Source organism: Numida meleagris, chromosome 5 (genome assembly GCF_002078875.1).
Source record: "Numida meleagris isolate 19003 breed g44 Domestic line chromosome 5, NumMel1.0, whole genome shotgun sequence".
Taxonomy (NCBI): domain Eukaryota; kingdom Metazoa; phylum Chordata; class Aves; order Galliformes; family Numididae; genus Numida; species Numida meleagris.
This window is the reverse complement of record NC_034413.1, coordinates 5321133-5338731: the sequence shown is the minus strand read 5'-3', so window position 1 is coordinate 5338731 and position 17599 is coordinate 5321133. Positions and strand designations below refer to the sequence as shown.

The following is a 17599-nucleotide window of genomic DNA, read 5'->3' as shown; positions in this document are numbered from 1 at the left end:
GATGACACAGTCACTAGTGGGGATGGAGGCTTCGGAAGATACGAACTATTTTTTGAAGCTGAGCACTGTCTGGTTTATGAGGGTCTATAAAAGATGTTGTCTAAGCTTCAGTTAGGCTGAGAGAAAGTGTTTGGAGAAGGAAAACGACAATAACCATCAGAATGCGCTCTTCGTATTCTGTACATAAAGGATTTAAAACAAAGGCAAAGAGTAGCTGCAAAATCACTAGCAGGAAAGTGGTGCAGTGCTTTTTCTTTATGAGAAATGACAGAAATTTTTCAAAGAGGCAGAAAGAATATTTTTACAAACCTGCTAATGGCAAACAATGTTTGCATCAAGCTTCACAAAAGAACATTGTGGAAACAGATTATCTGCGTATCTGCTTGAAAGCAGCAGCTACACCCAACAGCTGTACTCACTAAAACCTAAGGTAATAGACTACATAAATTCAGGTCTTGCATATCATCACTTTCCAAGCAAACCCAAGCCATCTTTTCACAAGATTTTAAAAATCTGGGAGAAGTCTTATTACTTGTCTAGCAGTTCTTGGTGTTCTTTTCTCTCAGTACCCCAATGTCCTTTCTGTACAGCAACATCTAGCCATGCTCTCTCTTGAGAGATGTAATCTTCCTTAGACTTTTCCACTTTCTCTGGCATGAGATGTGCAGCTTCTCAGAGAAAGGTCATTACATTATTTTCAATAAATCCAATTAAAAAAAAACATGTCAACTTTTTGAATCCCTTAGGAGTTTTTACAGAGGAAAAATACCATAAATGGGCTGGACTCTGCAATTTGAAGTCTACAGGGTGCTTCTGGGAGAGGAGACAATGCAAATTTCTGCCAAGCCTGAGTCTTAATTGCTGGATTTTGTAATTCTTTTTCATATTCAGCATACCATAAAAGTAAGAAAAATAAAATAAAATGAAAATCGGGCCTATTAACAATTAGTGCTCTGATTTGTCATGAATAGAGAAGAGTAACCGCTGCAGAAGCTGAGCAGCTGAAGTAACCCATTTACAGATGCTTACTTATCAAATTTTCATTATATATATATATATAAACTATATGTAGCTTACTATATCGTTTATATACATATACACATATAGTTTAGCACCATTAAATTATTTCTTAATTAAAGGAAAGCGTGTTCCTCTACTGCCAGCAAACTTCAGTAACATCCTAATGGTGCAGGGCTCCATGTTCTCCTGTTAGCTCATAGGGCAGAGGTCTGCAGAGAGACTCAGGATGCTCCAGACCTGCTAATCTGGGGTCATTGCAGTGTGATAATGATTAAATATCAGGAGCAGGGAGGAAGGCAGGTTGCTTTTTTAAAAGACTTTGCAGGTGGGAAATGACTTGCAAAACTAAATTTTAGAAGCATCCATTCAAAGGTGCAAAGCCATACACTCAAGAAATGCAAGAATTAGGGTTGCTTGTGTCCCATTAATATTGCTCCCGTATGCACTGTTATTATTATGTCCTCACACAATGATATGTTATTATGATGCATACACTCCTAGAAGAGAAACTAACCTCTGGCAGATTTACAATGGAAACCAGATGCATCCCCCCTATGGCATCTGCTAATACCTTATGTGTGTCAGACTTTCATTTAAGTCTAAAATAAATATTTTCCTTCAGGGAAAAAAATTCACCTAATTGGCTGGGCCCTGCCATTCGCAGTGGTAAGGCAAACTGTGAATTCTGAAAAACTCATTTAGGCTTAGTGTATAGTGCTTTTCCCCATGCACAAAGGACCTAGAGCTTTCAGTATTCCATGTCAGTTCACTCAGGTGCTATTGATCCCAGGACTGGGAAAGGGATGTGGAATAAATCTGATCTATTTCCTTTCCTTTCTGGGGTGAAAGCTCTTGGCTGTTTCCTGAAGGGACTGACAGGAGGGTTTTGTTCTTGGATTTTGACTGAAAGCTGCTGTTGCCTGCCCTGCTGTTGCTCCATTCTGCTAGAAGGAATTAGCAAACCGATACATTAATTACCTAATTCCTCCAGCTCCTCTTACTTAGGAGGAGTAAGTAATGTTAGCTCACATTGAAAAATGTCTGAAAACAGAGAGAGAAACATCAGCTCAAACTAGCACTGTAACGATGACTTTATTGCTGATAATACTACAGGCAATAATGCTTTTTGGAAGCTTAAAATAGTTGCCCAGCTTTGGGCCTGATATTCAGTGCTCTGTAGAATTAAACATTGACATTCTGTGTAATAGAAAAATCTGGCTGCAGCTGACATTTTATACTTAGATGACCACTATAAACACAAAAATGCAATAAACAATTTGAAGCTCAGATTGCAGTAAGAATTTCCTATATTGACCTCATATTTACAACAGGAAAGCGGGACAGATCCTACCTACATACTTACTTCCCTAATTCTCACATACACGTGACATTCCTTCTTCTTTGCCCTTGCAGTGCTTTTTAAGTCGAAGGTTTCTGAGTATGCAGAAGAAACCACAGTGGCTGATCAGATTTAAAAATGAAGCTTACATCGGTGTTCTTCAAGTATCAGACACACAAGGATCTTCCTGGTGATTATAACGTGTGGCAACAAGACCAAATCAATCATTTCTTATCAAGTCGTTTGCATCCATGCAAAACATAGCATAGATTAAACGGGTCAAAGTGATATGTTAAAAAAACATCAAGAAGACTTAAAACAAGCAAAGCAACTTGGCAGAACATAATATTGTTTCTTCAGATTAGCTAATGGAAACTGCACGCTACCAATAGGAAACCACACTGCTCCACTGAAACTAATCACTTTTTTTTAAGGCAGCTTAAGAATTTAAGTAATGTGTGCATTTAGAATAGTGCTCTCTGTGTACAGTAATTCAAGACTATCCCTCATTTTTACTGATTCTTTGAGGAAAATAATTGAAAACAAAGATATGCCATGTGAATGAAGAACACCGTCCCATAAACATATTTCTGCATCAGAATGAACTAACACACATGAACTACTTAAGTCACAACTGTACTGAACAGGAACGACTCTTCACTTGGAGGACTGCAGGACTACCTGTAACCAGCTCCAGCATTACTTTTTTTGCACAAATGCTTCTAGAGGAGCAGCAATGTGCGTTGTCAAAATGTCCAAAAAGCCACCCTTGTAGAGGTCCACGACATTCTGGGTTTCCTTTTGACCATTGTGTTCTATTGCTTTTTTGTTTTCTTGATTTGCTGAGCTGCAGGATTCTTCTGTCTCCTTGTTATACCCAACCATTACCACAGCACCGCAACTGCTTCTGCGCCGAGATCCTCTGCGGGCGAGGAAGGGGTTCTGGTTTTTGTCAGGAAATCCCTTGGTCTTCCTATTGGATCTCTTACTTTCGTAGTTCCTGAGCTCCATCAGCCTCTCATTGAAATATTCTTGCAAGGGTTTGTCATGGAAGCCAGTGCAGTGTTCCGGTTGGCCTTTCGGGTAGCCTCTTGAGGAGCACCCCAAGCAATGGGCTAATGAAGCTGTGTTTGGAAAACTGTTCAGCTGTGAGGAAGAGCTCTTTCGTCTTTCCAAATCCTGGAAAAGCCGGTTGAAGCCTCGAGTTTCTGGATAATTTCTTGACAACTGTTTAAAAAGGGAGGGAAGAGGCAGGGTTGGGGCGGCAGGGTGAAGGGAATCTGAATTAAAATGTGCCGGTTTATGTAGAAAAAGATCTTATGTTTCCTCACAGTAAACAGCTGTTGGGGAAAGTTTTAGGTTCTTAACCTAAATTCCCTGAGGACTCTAATTCTAATCCCTCTCTAGAAAATAAATGCTTTGTTCTGAGGTTAAACAATGCTGAGCTCTGACTCTGATGTACTGCTACAATTTTGTGTAGCCTCTCTGAAAACCTAATTTTCTAAAAGAATCTCTCACCTGTCTGTATTAAGAGAACTTCAAGTTTATCCTTTTCCAATCTCATTAGCCTGTAGCTGCAGTTTCCCATGATAAAAATGTATTCCTACTGTAAGAAATTTTTCTTCTTTTTTTTTTCCTTTCCTTACTCTGCTGTGAATTGCAGTGTATTATTACCAGAAAAGCAATTTTCACATGTAATGTGTTTCTCCTTCCTAAAACGATGAAGTTTATTGTTATTACCCTGCAGTACATCATAGATGTGCATGGAGTTTTCTTCTCCTTTCCTATCATAGGATGCCTTTCTCCCTGCCAACCATTTTAATACCTCAGCTACTTGAATAGCCAAAGGCCTGATTTGACTCCCACTGACATCAGTGGGTGTCTCTCTGTTGACTTCAGGGGAACACCCATGCTGTGAGTCTATTTATTGACTGTGAGGGAAATCAATGAGTGCCAAAACAGTTTGCTAGAAATTCACCGCATAAAAGATTGCCTTTCCATGTCCAGAGTTAAACGTCCCCTGGGCCCTCAAAGTTACTGCTCTGCCATTCCATCTTCCTCACATATACTCCAAGGCATCCCAGTCTGTCTTAAGCTACCAGCTGGTTTCGGCTCACCAAATTAGGCTGGACCGTGGCTTTTTCTTTGAAAAATCTTAGCCGATCAGCTTGATGGAAGAACTGCTTTGTATTATACTACTCTTTCAAATCAATAAAAAGGAAAACTGCACTGTATGTAGACAGTAATGTTTCACAGCTGGACCGTGGAACACTTTGCACTCATTTATTATGCCTGACAATGCTTTTGGTATCACGAAATGATCATTCAAGCAGCTTTTCACAATTGCTAATTAAGTCTAGATACTTGCTAAGGGTTCAGCCAGAAATCTGGTTTCAGAGCCCAGCGATGTCTCAGTAGGGCACTCCATCATCAGCAAGTTGGCAAGCTGCTTACTAATGATGAATGGAAAACATCAAGCACAAACCAGGAATAGTGGGTTGGACGGGCCATGTAAACCAACAAGCAATCAAGTTTTTGATCTCTCACTATTCCATCACATTCTGGAAGAGACCCAGCAAAATGAATGATCCTGTCTAGAGTGATTATACTTCTGGAGTAAGTTAGGTAACTGAAGAACACTAAAACTTGACTAAAAAGTAGTTTCTCCTTCCCACATTAAACCTTAAAAAATATGTTTAAATAATCTCAACTTGATAATGTACTGGAGTACAACTCTTCAAAGTTAAGCTTTTCAATATCGAAACATAGTCCAAAATTTATTACCACATCACATATCAACTTACTAAGAGAAGTAAGTGGAAATGCTATACATTTCAAAGACAGTTTTTGCATACAGACCTTAATGTCTTGGAAGCCTGGATACTCTGGGATGATGGGCAAGATACACGTGCTAATACTGTTAGACCGCTTTTGCTTTGTTATCTTATGAGAGTAAGCGCAGTTCCTGGAGAGATGGGATGGTCCCAGGTCAGGCGGATTTCCCGTGAAATGGAATGGTTTACAGTCCTCTATGTAGCAAGTTCTTAGGCACATCATTGAGGCTGGTCCCCCCATTTCAACACCACTCAGGAGCATTTAGAAGCAGTCTGTATTCCAGAACAATCTTCTCTCTAGTTTTCCTCTAATGGATAATCTCATACCAGCGAGTCCCTTGGCAATCTGCAACGCTGAGTATCAGCAAACACAGAAGACAGACTAAGCTCTGAGCTCCTGCTGAACTGGGCTCTTAGGGATCACAGGCAAGTGATGCCGTCACTGGGGTCAAAACATTAATGCTGCTTTTATCCTCTGAAAGCTCTTCACAGATGGTTGGTAAATCCAGACTGTGAGCGCAAAGGGCTCAGGTGAAGGGGGGATTTGCAGGGATTACAAAACTGCGCCTTCTGTCAATAAAGTCTCATACTGGCATCTGAGGCAGCCTGATGTGACTGCTGACGCAGCAGCAATTAAAGATGATCAACATCCCGCAGGCAAGAGTCATCACAGCTCACCATGGAGCAGGCAGATCGCTGCCCTCAGGACTAGGAGCTCCCTGATAAAAAAACATTCAGGGTTTTTTCTCAGAGAGGCACAAGGTGAGTAAATCAACACAACCAACAGGTAAAGAAAGACAATGTAGACAACTATAATTAAAAAAACATCTTCCAAGAAATCCTCTGCTACAAGGCTTCCTCAGTGTGGCTGGAAACGAGCTGATGATCCAAACTTCCTTCTCTTTGTGCAGCTGCATCATATGTATAACCAGGGAGGGATGCACAGCCTCCAAGCAGCCATGGTAAGAGGCCACGGTAAGAGCAAGGCTCCTTTCAGGCAGAGCTGTGAAAGTGTTCACAGTAAGAGTCATAGAATCACCAAATTATTAACACTGGCAAAGACTGCTAAGATCATCAAGTCCAACCATCAACCCATCACCACCATGCCCACCTAAGAAACAGTAATTGACCTTAACAGCTCACAACCTATGATCTGTAAAGAGCTTTGGATCTTATCGATGAGAGCATCAGCTGGATTTGGGTCAGTGCGTTGGACGGCCTGCAGCTGGAGCTGGCAGGCTCAGGGCAGAACTCCCCAGAGAAACGCCCACCTCACTGCTGGGCAAAAGCAGGTCAGGTGTAAGAAAGGAACTTGTGTAAACAGTTACACACAGATCTTCAATATCTGAGTGCAAAGATGCAACTCTGCTTTTTACCAGCTCTGGCATTTTTGATTTGAGAGTAAAATAATTCTCAGGCAGATACCAACGCACTCAGTGTGAGTGACCACACCCACACACTGCAGAGAAATGTCTGTGCCCATAGCTCCATAGAAGCCACAGAGAAACTCAAACACAAGGCTGGTGATATCAATTTGCATGTAGAGATGTCGCAGCGCTCACAAGGTAATAGAAGGATGAGTCATCCTGACGCAGCCCCTGGTAACTTGCATTGCTGCATACAGAATAGTACCTTAATGCATAAGCAAAACATGGCCTCGCTAGTAGTACCTGAGAATTAACACAGCATCAACAAAACTTCCTCACACCATATTTCATTCTAGAAGTCTTTCCCGGTCTAAGCTAGGTAAAAAAAAAAAAAAAAAAAGGTACTTATGATTTATTACTCCTTCCCAGACCTATTAGATATTCTCTGAGCCAGCACTGTTTTTCAGCTATGTTCCAGGCAAACCTGGACCACTAAGTCAGCATGGACAGGTGGGAGGTGGGTCCTGCCTGTGAGGCTTCATGCCGTGTCACCAACTCTGAACTGCTTTAACCACACAGAAACAAGTGGTGTGTGATCTGATTGGTGCCAGATAATATCTTACACTTTAAAAAGAAGGGGGAGAAAAAACACAGCAACAGCAGGAGTCAAATAAATTTCAGAAAGCAACATTATTTCACAGATTTATGGCCCAAAGTTGTCATCTGATTAACAGAAATAAGAGCGATGCCGAATACCTGCCATTAACACAGTTGCTTTAGGAGATGTGATATATTGTAAATGTAGAGGCTTTGCAGGGGTCCTGCAAATGTACCAGTTACTTTAGACACGGTAAAGAGTTCCCTCTTTCCATTTAAGCTTGCAGCCTGAAAACCTCTAAAGCGTTTGCCTCGTGAAGTGAGACACCAGCAGCTTTCAATCGGTAATTGCTCATTGTGCTTAATGAGTATGACAAGTGCTACAGAGAGTGTGCTACCTGAATGGAGCCTAAAAAACGTCCCACATTCCCTTTTTAATGGGAGGTACTACTCCCACAGTGTAAAATCAGAGCTCCAGGAGTCTCTTACAATCTCTCATTCCTTCTTTTACCGTATCATTACTGCACGCGGTGGGGCCAACGCTCTTCAATCTTCAGCAAAGCTCTTTTCGTATTGTTGTTTAACATGAAACTTTACATTGTCCTTTGATCCTCTGGTGAAAAGAAGCGTGACTTTCAGCAGTGTGTAGGCTTCAGTAGTTACCTGCCTCATACCCTAACGTTTATGCTCTTTTTAAAAGATTTTTTTTAATGGATAATTGCATTCTGACACAATTCATCACGCTGCATAAACTAGCATTGTTTATTGTGGTTTGTATAAACAGGTTGTGGCCATGAGTCTCAGGTTTTCTGCCTTGGGAGTAAATCACGCAAAAGAAAAATCATGCGAGGAATTATTTAAGTTCCTATGACCTCCACTTCTGCTAAATGTTTGCATTTTCTCCAGTATCCCTTCCAACAAATAAGAACTGGCCTATTTTTATTGCCAGCCTTTAAGTTCTATAAGCAAGGTGAATGGTTTATAATATTCCCGCAAAAGGGAAATGTTTGATTTTTCAAAGTACCACTGAATGACATAAATGATAATACAGGTCCAAACCTAAAACTGGAGGTGGAGTCCAAAACCAGATTCAAAACCAGGCTATAAATATGTTGTGTCATAGTTTTCATAAATAAAACCTGCATCCAAAAGAGAAGCTATGCTTATTGAATAATTCCTATCAACGCGGTGAATATTTCCTTGTATTAATTGTATAACTTTGTTCCTAATATTTCAGTACCACCAGCATCCCCTCCATGCCTCACTCTCTGTCTCTGTACAGCGTGCAGCAAGGAGCACGAGGCTGTGGCCGTACTCTTCAACCTGCCCATCCCAACACGGGCTGCTCTTCTGACAAAAATCCCAAGTGTGGCAGGTCTCAGCTGTAGGTGAGCAAAAGCAGTGCTGGCTGCCAGCAGCCCTCCCTGAGACGTGCAGGGAAGGGCAGAGTCACTGCTGCTGAGCCTTGCCCAGCTCCAGCAGGACATGCACAGCTCCCAGAGCTCACTGGGCAACCAAAGCCTGGGGCAATGCAAAGAGGTGGGAAAGAGGAGAGATCAGCACACCAGCCCTGTGACTTACTGACCACGGACATGAATAGGCTTTACCAGTATGGAGTGAATATGTCATGAACAGAGCAGCACTGAGCTGCTCCATGCCTGGAGATCACCAGTGGTGGTGTGGGAGCAGGAGAACTGCAAAATGTTGAGTCAAACTTTATGGCTTCTGAGGTCACTCAGTTCCTCATTTAGAAAAGGCCTTCATCTAGCTCTAAAAAGAAGCCTGAGCAGTATCACTGCTTCTACATCCAGACTTCCCCCAGTTCTGGGCAAGATGACTGTGCGCCTTCTGCCGGTATCTGCCCTCCACTGGCAAAAAAAAAACATTGTGTGTGTGTATGAATCTATACACCCATTTTACTTGGCAATCAAAGTCTGATCTCACTTGTACTGTTTTGACCTCAGGCAAAGTTTCGTGCATCTCTTCTCTCTTATTAGACAGCTAATACTCTTAGAAGAAGAAACAGATGGCTCCCGTTTGCAGATGTCAAACACTTGCCTCACAGGGCAGAAACTCCTGTCCTGGAGAGCTAGATTTTTGTCATAAGCACCGGTTTTAAACCTGAAGCAAACATTCACCGACTATGCTGAGCCACAGCTCCATTTATGACTCTCAGTGCTTCTGATTCTCTTTTAAAATTGCTTGCAGATTGGAGTACGGGAAAAGGATTAGGAAAGCTTAGAGTTCAGGAAATAGAGTATTAAAATTGAAAGTCAAATAAGAGACAGACAAGGAATAACGCATGCAATAACTGCACTCTTAGGAGAGGAAGTGCAATCTAAGAGCAGAGCTACCAGAAGGGAAGAGCCACATTTCTCAGCACGCATGACGTTGATCTGGGAACATTGTTCCGCTATGGGTGATTGTGATTAATACTCCGCTTTACACTCTGCTTTCCTTCTGCACAAACTGTCCCATGTGAGTACCTCAAACGGAGCAGACAGGTGCGACCCTTTGTGTCATGGAATAGAGCAGCTGTGAAGCATTGAGTTTTGCCACAGTGTTCCCCACAATGAGGATTTCAGGGATTGTCTTTGATTCTTTTCCTGTTTTTGTCTGAATACGTTTCTGAGCTTCCTGGCTCAGTGACCCATAGCACAGGGAAAGTGCTCGTCATCTGGGCCAGCAGCGTTCAGCGTGAAGCGTCCTTGTCCCTGCTTGCAGCAAGTCTGTATTAAGAATGAATTCACCTGAACTACTGATCCTGCTGGTTTATAACACTCTGTATCTTCTAGGAGGGCCCTGTAGAAGGTATAAAAGCAAGCTCCTCCCTCTGTGAGGGATTAATTCTGCAAATTCCAGGTGGACACTTACTGATGACACTGACAGGTGTTTCAGAAGCATTACGCTAATGTGCTTATTTCAGGAGCCCAAAGCACCTTGCTGACCCACCTTTATCCCATTGCACCTTCTAAAGCAGAAGGAGGAATTTACAAATCTACCCTTGAGTAAAATCCAGGGTAGAGAAAAAATAGAACAAAAGCCATACTAAAAGTCATAAACAACACGACAACTGCTGCACCAGATACATTCGTTTTGTCTGTATTCAGAACCTGAACTGCAATGAGCTACACACTGAGCAGATTAACCACACTGAATCACAGTGTCAGTACCTTTTGCATTTGCTTGGGTCCTTCACCAGCTCAGAACTACTGTATCTCTGTCCTCCTGCCCTCACCAGCTAGGGATGTTGCTTCTTGGAAATGAAATAATGCAAAAGCATCAGCGCAACGAATAGACAGCTTTATCAGCTGTACAGAGCGACGTCAGAAATGTAGAGCCGAAAGAGAGAGAAAAGAATACCTTCTGTGATCCCCATATTTGGAAAGTGCATAATAATCTGGAAAACCCAGGTGCTTTCCTGTCTCACCTACTCACAGATGTTCTGATTCCCTGTCTGCTTTTCAGCTCAGTGGTGTTTACTTCATTTTTCCTGGTGCTTATGTGCTGTGCTTGGTAACAAACCAAAATATCAAGACACCGTCTTCCTTCCTTCCACCAGTTCTCTTCCCATTGACTTCCCCTCCATTTTCCCTCATCACTCTGCCTCCTGTTTCCTCTTTCCTCACACACAAATTTGACTCTACTGGACCCTCCACTTCTGTTTCTGCTGCTCCGACAACCACTCCATCTAGTCTTTGCCATGATTGGCCAAGAGACCCGTAGAAATGGCAGCAAAGAAAGAAGATAACAGTGTGTCAGCTCAGCTTTAACACTCTGCCTCAGCATGGCTCTCTGCATAAAGCCAAAAGAGATAAGTATTGATGCATGTCACATCAGTGATAACAGGTTTATATTCTAGTAAGTGATACCCTTTGCCCCCAGGACAATATACAGTGAGTGCCCGATATTCTGATTAGCTTCACACTTTGGAAACAGGCCTGCTTGCAGCTCTCTCTCTTTAGATAAAAGCTCATATAAAGCAATCACCATATCAGGACAGTATTTACAGGTCAATGAAAAGCTCATCCATTATGTCAGCTCTTATCAGTGCCATCAAAAATATCACAAGCAGAGTCAATGCAAGAATAACAAATCCAGGTTACTTTCCCTAGGACTGCTCCATTTCCATCCAGACAAAACGTTATTGCTCAGACAATGATGCTGCAACCGCTTCCTGCCCATCTGGAGAAAGACCCTGGTCATGTCTGCTTTCTCTGTCATTGGGTAGGAAGCAGCTTCAGAGATCATCAAGACATCACCTTTCTTTGTTTCCCAGTCCTTCCAGTTACCTTCTCACAAAAAAGTGGAAGATCCCCTGCACCAACTCCTCTAGGACAGGAGTGATAAAAAGTCAGCTGGGAGTTAGCAAAAACACATTCGAATCAGACACCTCCTGAAATCCACGTGGATTCCCTTCTGAGTCATGACTGAAACTTGTGAGACTGTATGAATAATGTCAGGAGGCTGTCAAAATCCTTTAGAAATACCCTCTTGCGGTGTGCTGCTTTCCTCCCAGATTTCCCTGTCCTATTGTTGCCTTGCCTTGCCTCTTGTGACCTCAGCTGGCTTCTTACCTTCTACCAGCTACAAGCCCTGAAACGGGGACTTGAGGAGGTTTCAGCTCCAGCATGCCTGAGCTCTATCCCCTGCTCCTCAGAGTCAGCTTCTGCGGTCTCTCGGCTGCCCAGGCCAGCCGGGAATGAGTTCAGCCTGCAAATTCACCGCTACTGAAAGCACCTTCCCCCGGCGGACGCCCAGCAGCGCGCCGCGCAGCCCTGGCAGAGGCACAATGGCGCCCCCTGGCGGCCGCGCCGCTCCCGCCGCCGAGCCGTGGCGCAGCCGCCCTTCACCCCCAGGCCGCGGCGCCAGGGCCTGGCTAAGCCCCTGAGAAATCCCAGCACCAAGGTGATGGTGAAGATCGCATTTCTGGCTCCTGTCAACTAAAATAGTTTTCTCGAAGACAGGTCCCCCAAATGCAAATCTGTTAATGGTGTTAATTTAATGAATCCTACAGCGGATGCAAAAACTGTCACCTGATTAAATCAAATTTAAATGAGTGCTGTTACCTGTAGAAGCAAATGTGATTCCAGCCTCAGTGGAGCATGCGCTTGGAAAAAAATACCTGGCGGATTGGGCTATGGCAGAGGCAACCTGCAGCACATCCAGGCTGCCATTAGCAACTCACTGCAAGGTAGAGCAAAATGTGCTTTTGCTGTAGATCCACCTATACCAGTGCAGATACAACAGGGGTAGACTGGTCTCACTTTCCAAAAACAAAACAAGCAAAAAATCCAAGAAGAAACGCAATGAAAGGATTTTTCCCTTCAAGAAGCACTCTTCTTAAGGCAACAGTCAGTTTACTGGCCCCAAGTGCCTGCCCCATCCTCACTGCCTCAGCTCCCCAGGAGCTCCTGAGCACAAGCAGTGACTCACGCGCTTTCTGCAATGCCTCCCATGTTGCTGAAGCTCTGACTGTTACCTTCCGCTCTGCGGGACAGTGCTGCTCTTGTGCTGCGATGGGAAGCTGGAGGCTGACCAAAGCCCCATTAAATGGTGCGGCTGTTGGGGAGGAGCAGCCTCCCTGTCTTGCAGTGATTTTCCTCAGGAGTGACTGAGGTTCAGCACTGCTCCACTTGAACCAAATGTATTTGGTGAGCTAAGGGAGTGGGACATCCTCCTAAATTCAGAGGTGTCACCCATCTGTTCTGATCACCTTTAAGCTCTTGTAGATTTCTGAAGAACAAGGGTTTGTAAATACAAGTTTACTATCTGGCCTCACTGCTGGCATGAGATCGCTGTCCTGACAGAAAAGGACAGCCCTTGTTTCAGCGGCTGACAAGGAACCATCCTCCTGCTACCACCATCCTTCTCATGCTGAAAACTAATTAGAAACACAGCAACACCATCAAAGCTGCAAACTTATTTACTGGAAAGGACCAAGGCTCACACCTTCTGCAACGCCCAGAAGAACAGCAGTGCAAATGCTTTTTAGTCACTGGGGATCTCAGCAGAAGAGCTTAAGATGTCTGTCTGTCTGCATTTGTGCTATGAGCAAATATAAACCTAAAGCACAAGGAACGCTTGAGGGAGCAGTGTCATACCAAAAAAGAACAGTGCTGGTTATTAATTAACAGAGTAATACGGACAAGATGAGATGACTGAGTTGTTACTTATTCCAGTAAGGAATGAAAAATGCCATTACCTTGTGAAGGACCTGGTGGCTTTCTCCCTCTGAAGCTATGCCTGTGAGCTCTGGGGACGGCCATCGCACTCCTCCGTGACACTGTGAGGCCTGCATGGTGGTCTGCGGAGGGGAGAAACCCTGCCCAGGGCTGCCTGCAGGTGCGGGTGTAGGGACAGCACTGGGCTCCTTCTGAGTGCTGGACTGACTGCTAGGCAGTGTTCAGGAAACTGAGATAATGCCAAGCATGGACAGGGCAACAGTTCTAAGTCAGGAGCCTCTGAGGGGTCAACAGCAGCATTCTGTCAGGAGACAGGGAGGTTCCTCAGGGACCGCAGTGCAGCTCCCGCTCAGCAGTGGCATTTTGGCGGGAAGCGCTGAGGTACATAGAGCAGGGCAGTGCAGCACCATTTTGGCGGGAAGCGCTGAGGTACCTCAGAGCAGGGCAGTGCAGCACCGTTTTGGCGGGAAGCACCGAGTACCTCAGAGCAGGGCGGTGCAGCACCGTTTTGGCGGGAATAGATGTTCAATTTATAGTTGTGCTATAGTATGTTTTATCTGCCATTTTCTCTTTGCTGCGTGCAAAAATAGGAGAGAAAAAAAAGACAAAGAAGCAACACACTACAAGAAAAAGATTTTAAGAAAGCAAATAGAAAGCCCTGAAAACTCCAAAACAGGGTTCCAAGCATCAGTGCTTGCCCAGCAGCTAGGGCCTCAGGATCACCCAGAGGTATAACCACCTATAAACACTGTATTTATAAGCTTTGGAGGCGGATATGAAAGAGGAAATAAAAGTAATAATCCCAGAGTGTTTATGCTTGCACAAATTAGGAGGGGTTAAGGAGCAGGGCAAAGACCACAAAGCATTTGGGATGGGAGAGACGGGGAGAGGCGAGGGCTGCACAGCCTCTTGAAGTGGGTGCTTTGTTCTGCAGCCCAGATGCTCATAAATCTCCTGACCTGGTGAAGCAAGACATGTACTGAAGCAAGATGCTGCTCAATAGGAGACTGTTACCACATAAGTAAAATTTAAGTTGGCTGGGCATACTCATGTCATGGTTTTGGAGACTATAGTACTCAGCTCATCCCAGCTACGGGCAAACTAAGAAATGATGGTGAGATGACTAATGGCACAGATACACTGTTCAAATAGTCTTGTTTCTTCTTCAGTCATCTCACGGGATCAAACCTGAAACTAGCTTGAATGCAGGCTAATGCCCCTTCCCTTCTTTTATGTCACTTGGTCACTGCTTTGGCTATCCAAGTTTTATTCAGAAAATCATGAAGGCCTTTTTGTAGATGGGCTGACGTGCTCCCTGCTCCCCTTTTTCTTCTTATCCAGCATGAGAGCTTTCCTATGCCTCCAGTTATATACACACAGAGCCGAACCTTAGCAGCACAACCCTGAGCACAAGCTGCTCCTGGCTGCTCTCAGATGTGTGACTTTCCCCTTTGTTCACTCCACCCTCTTGGGGTCAGTTGCATTGGCATCCTTGCATATCCCTCACCGAAAATACCGAGCCCTTAAAAAAACTCATCACTTCCAAATTCCGTATTTCTAGCTCATTGTCTCTATTCTGAAGTTGGGGTGAGGGGGAGTGAAAGAAGAGGAAAAAAAGACCGATTCCGTTTTTGGCAGCTTTCCTTTCACAGAAGAACATTCCACGCTTTCACATGAAAGGAATTTTTGGCAAACCAGAGCAAAGAGTCAAAATGACAAACACAAACAATTACCAAAAAAATTGCCACGCTCACTAGTTTTCTGACTGCTGCTAGTGGGTTAGTAAGAGGTTGGTTTGTTGCCTAATCGTGAGCTCAGAAAAAGACAGTTCATCTTTAAGTTTACAGTGCTACTGGCCCAACTACAGAGGATAAGACTTCCCTTAAGCCTTTGCCCAGGGCCTTATGATGCCTCCAAAAATAACAAGTCGCCTTGAGGTTGGAAATTTTGGTTCACACAGATTTTGTTCATATTCCGTAAATGATACACAAATATTCATCCAAGTGGATGGAAAATGCTTAAAAGCTGCATAATGTAGTGAACAAGACCAATCCTGAGATGGAAATAATTTACTTAATTCTTTGCAGCGCTGCTGTCACTTCCAGCCATCTGCTAGCAGGGACTTCACTGACAATCTACTAAGCAGCTTGGGAGATGAAACCGTCTCAAAGCAGAGATCACAAAGAGTTCACTTATTTCTTTACAGTAAAACAGGAAGTGGGTGGGGGAAAGGGATGAAAGGAAGAAACAGGCAGCTCGTACTCTTTCAGCTTCAGGATGAAAGCTTTGCTCTAAAAAAACCTGTTAATTTAATATTTCCTTAATGAGATACGGTGTCAAAGATGTGCAGTGAGGAGCAGTCAGAGGTATTCTATGAGTCCCGCTACGTTCATTACATGACAGCTTAAAATTTTTATCCAAGAGGTCTTCTTTAAATCTGTGGATTTGAAAGAAAACATATCCTGGTTGGGATGTTCAGAATCCTGCTTTTTAACGGTGGCTAACAGAACAGAACTCGAAAAGCAGCAGGAATGGATTTCCTATTCATCAGGGAGGGATGTGCTCCTACAGGAAATGGCAAAACTCTGCCACTGACTCAGTCACGTGCTGAGCTGTTCAGTCTCAGGGAGATGTGTAGCAGCGCTGTCTTTGGTCCTTCAATCTTTGTGTTTTTTAATCACTCAGTGTTTTTGCAGACTAAAAGAAGGGCATCATGCTTTTTCTTTATGCTCTTCGCTGTCTGATCCTGTAGCATTTCAAGTGTGAAAAAGTGACATCTACATATTGTACATACTGCAGATGTGAAAGAGCCTAGTATTCAAACCATGGAAAAATTATGACGTTGGTACGTACAGAAAAAGGAACTGAGAAATTAGGCTGTTCCTCCAGACCATAGGTTAAAAAAAAAAATGGAACATTCTAATTTACCTCTAATTCAGTGCCTTTTTTGTTGCACCATTGAGCTGAAGTGCTGCAACTGTTAGTATCAATTGTCAAGTATTTTAAGTCCCACCTCTTCGTATAAATGACATGGAAAAACATTTGAAATCTATCTAATCAAGTGGTCTCAAGCAGTGATATCCCACAGGCAGCTGAGATAGGACTGCAAAAAACGGAAACCACATTTGTTAATGCTGATACAGCTTCAACTGCACTCCTGCCAGCTGAAGTGTGCTCTGACATGTCATTCTGTGGGAGCCCTGGGCCAAGATTTCCATGGGGCTCAGGGCTCCAGCCAGACAGGACAACTTGCAGACGGATCTGGGATTCCTTCAGAAACACACACACAGAGGGGAGTTGCTACAGCCACTCTCCAGTAAAGAAATGAGCAACCAACACTGCTAGAATTTGCATTGCAAAGAGAAAGGAGAGCCCCTATGCATTTCTCATCCAGCCTCAGCACATTCCACAATTTCAGCACACCAAGCTCCTCAGCCAGCATCACCAAAGCAGCCCTAGGACAGCCTCACTGCAACAACGTTACCATGAAATGAGCCTTGCCTGAGATGTGAAAGGATGGGTAACACTGCCCCTTCTGTGTTCCAACCCAACGCACTGCTGCTTTTCTCAGCTAACCTTTTTCTAGTTTGTACAGCTGTGTAGAAAGTGAAAAAGAGTAACACAGAAATGCAAGCAGGCCATATATTTTACTTACAAGCACTTAACTTCTGTAAAAGCTAAAGAAAAGTATTGTAGAAGCATGGGCTTAATGGTACCTGTTCTTCATGCTTGGGCTACACGATTCAGCATGCTGGTCACTGTTTCCTTTAGGAAATGTCCTGTCATTCACGGATTCAAATGCACACAGCTCAAGACAAGGAACAATTGTGGGGGAGGGAAAGCTGCTGGCCGTTTTCTAGTTGTTCTGTAGCAGTTCTCACGTGCAGTTTGCTTAGGAAGCCAAGTACTATGCACTTCATAACGCCAGCTTTCAAAGCAATTTTAATCAGTTTTCTTATGTATAGTGATGCCCTCAAGTTCTAAGGATGCTTGGATCAAAGCAACACCAAACAGCTTTAATAAACAGAGCCATTTTAGTTTGATATTTTAACCTAACTGCATTTATTGCGTACGGAAAGTTCAACAAGTCCATTAGATTTGAGGAAAAAAACGAGCTGTTAGCCTCCTTTATTTGCAGCAGTAGCACATTGAGATCCCTACACGTTATTCTGCCAGGAACCAGGAGAGGGTGCTGTTAAATTTGGCTATTCTTACACTTACCAAGACGGAACCAAAAATCTATAAAATATTCTCTCT

General features: G+C 43.5%; 1 protein-coding gene across 4 annotated transcripts in view; it reads right to left on the bottom strand.

Moving 5' to 3' along the window:
* Positions 1–13351, bottom strand: part of LOC110399972 — a 43030-nt gene extending 29679 nt beyond the window's left edge. Inside the window, exons 1-3 of one of the 4 annotated variants that reach the window (XR_002439497.1) lie at positions 11735–13351; positions 5219–6196; positions 2074–3586 (exon numbers count right to left, since the gene is read on the bottom strand). Coding sequence is in view for 1 of the 4 variants with exons in the window: in XM_021399495.1 (XP_021255170.1) it covers positions 3059–3586; positions 5219–5455 (765 nt within the window). In the remaining 3 variants the exon portion in view is untranslated. The other 3 variants (XR_002439498.1, XM_021399495.1, XR_002439499.1) reach the window with 3 other exon arrangements.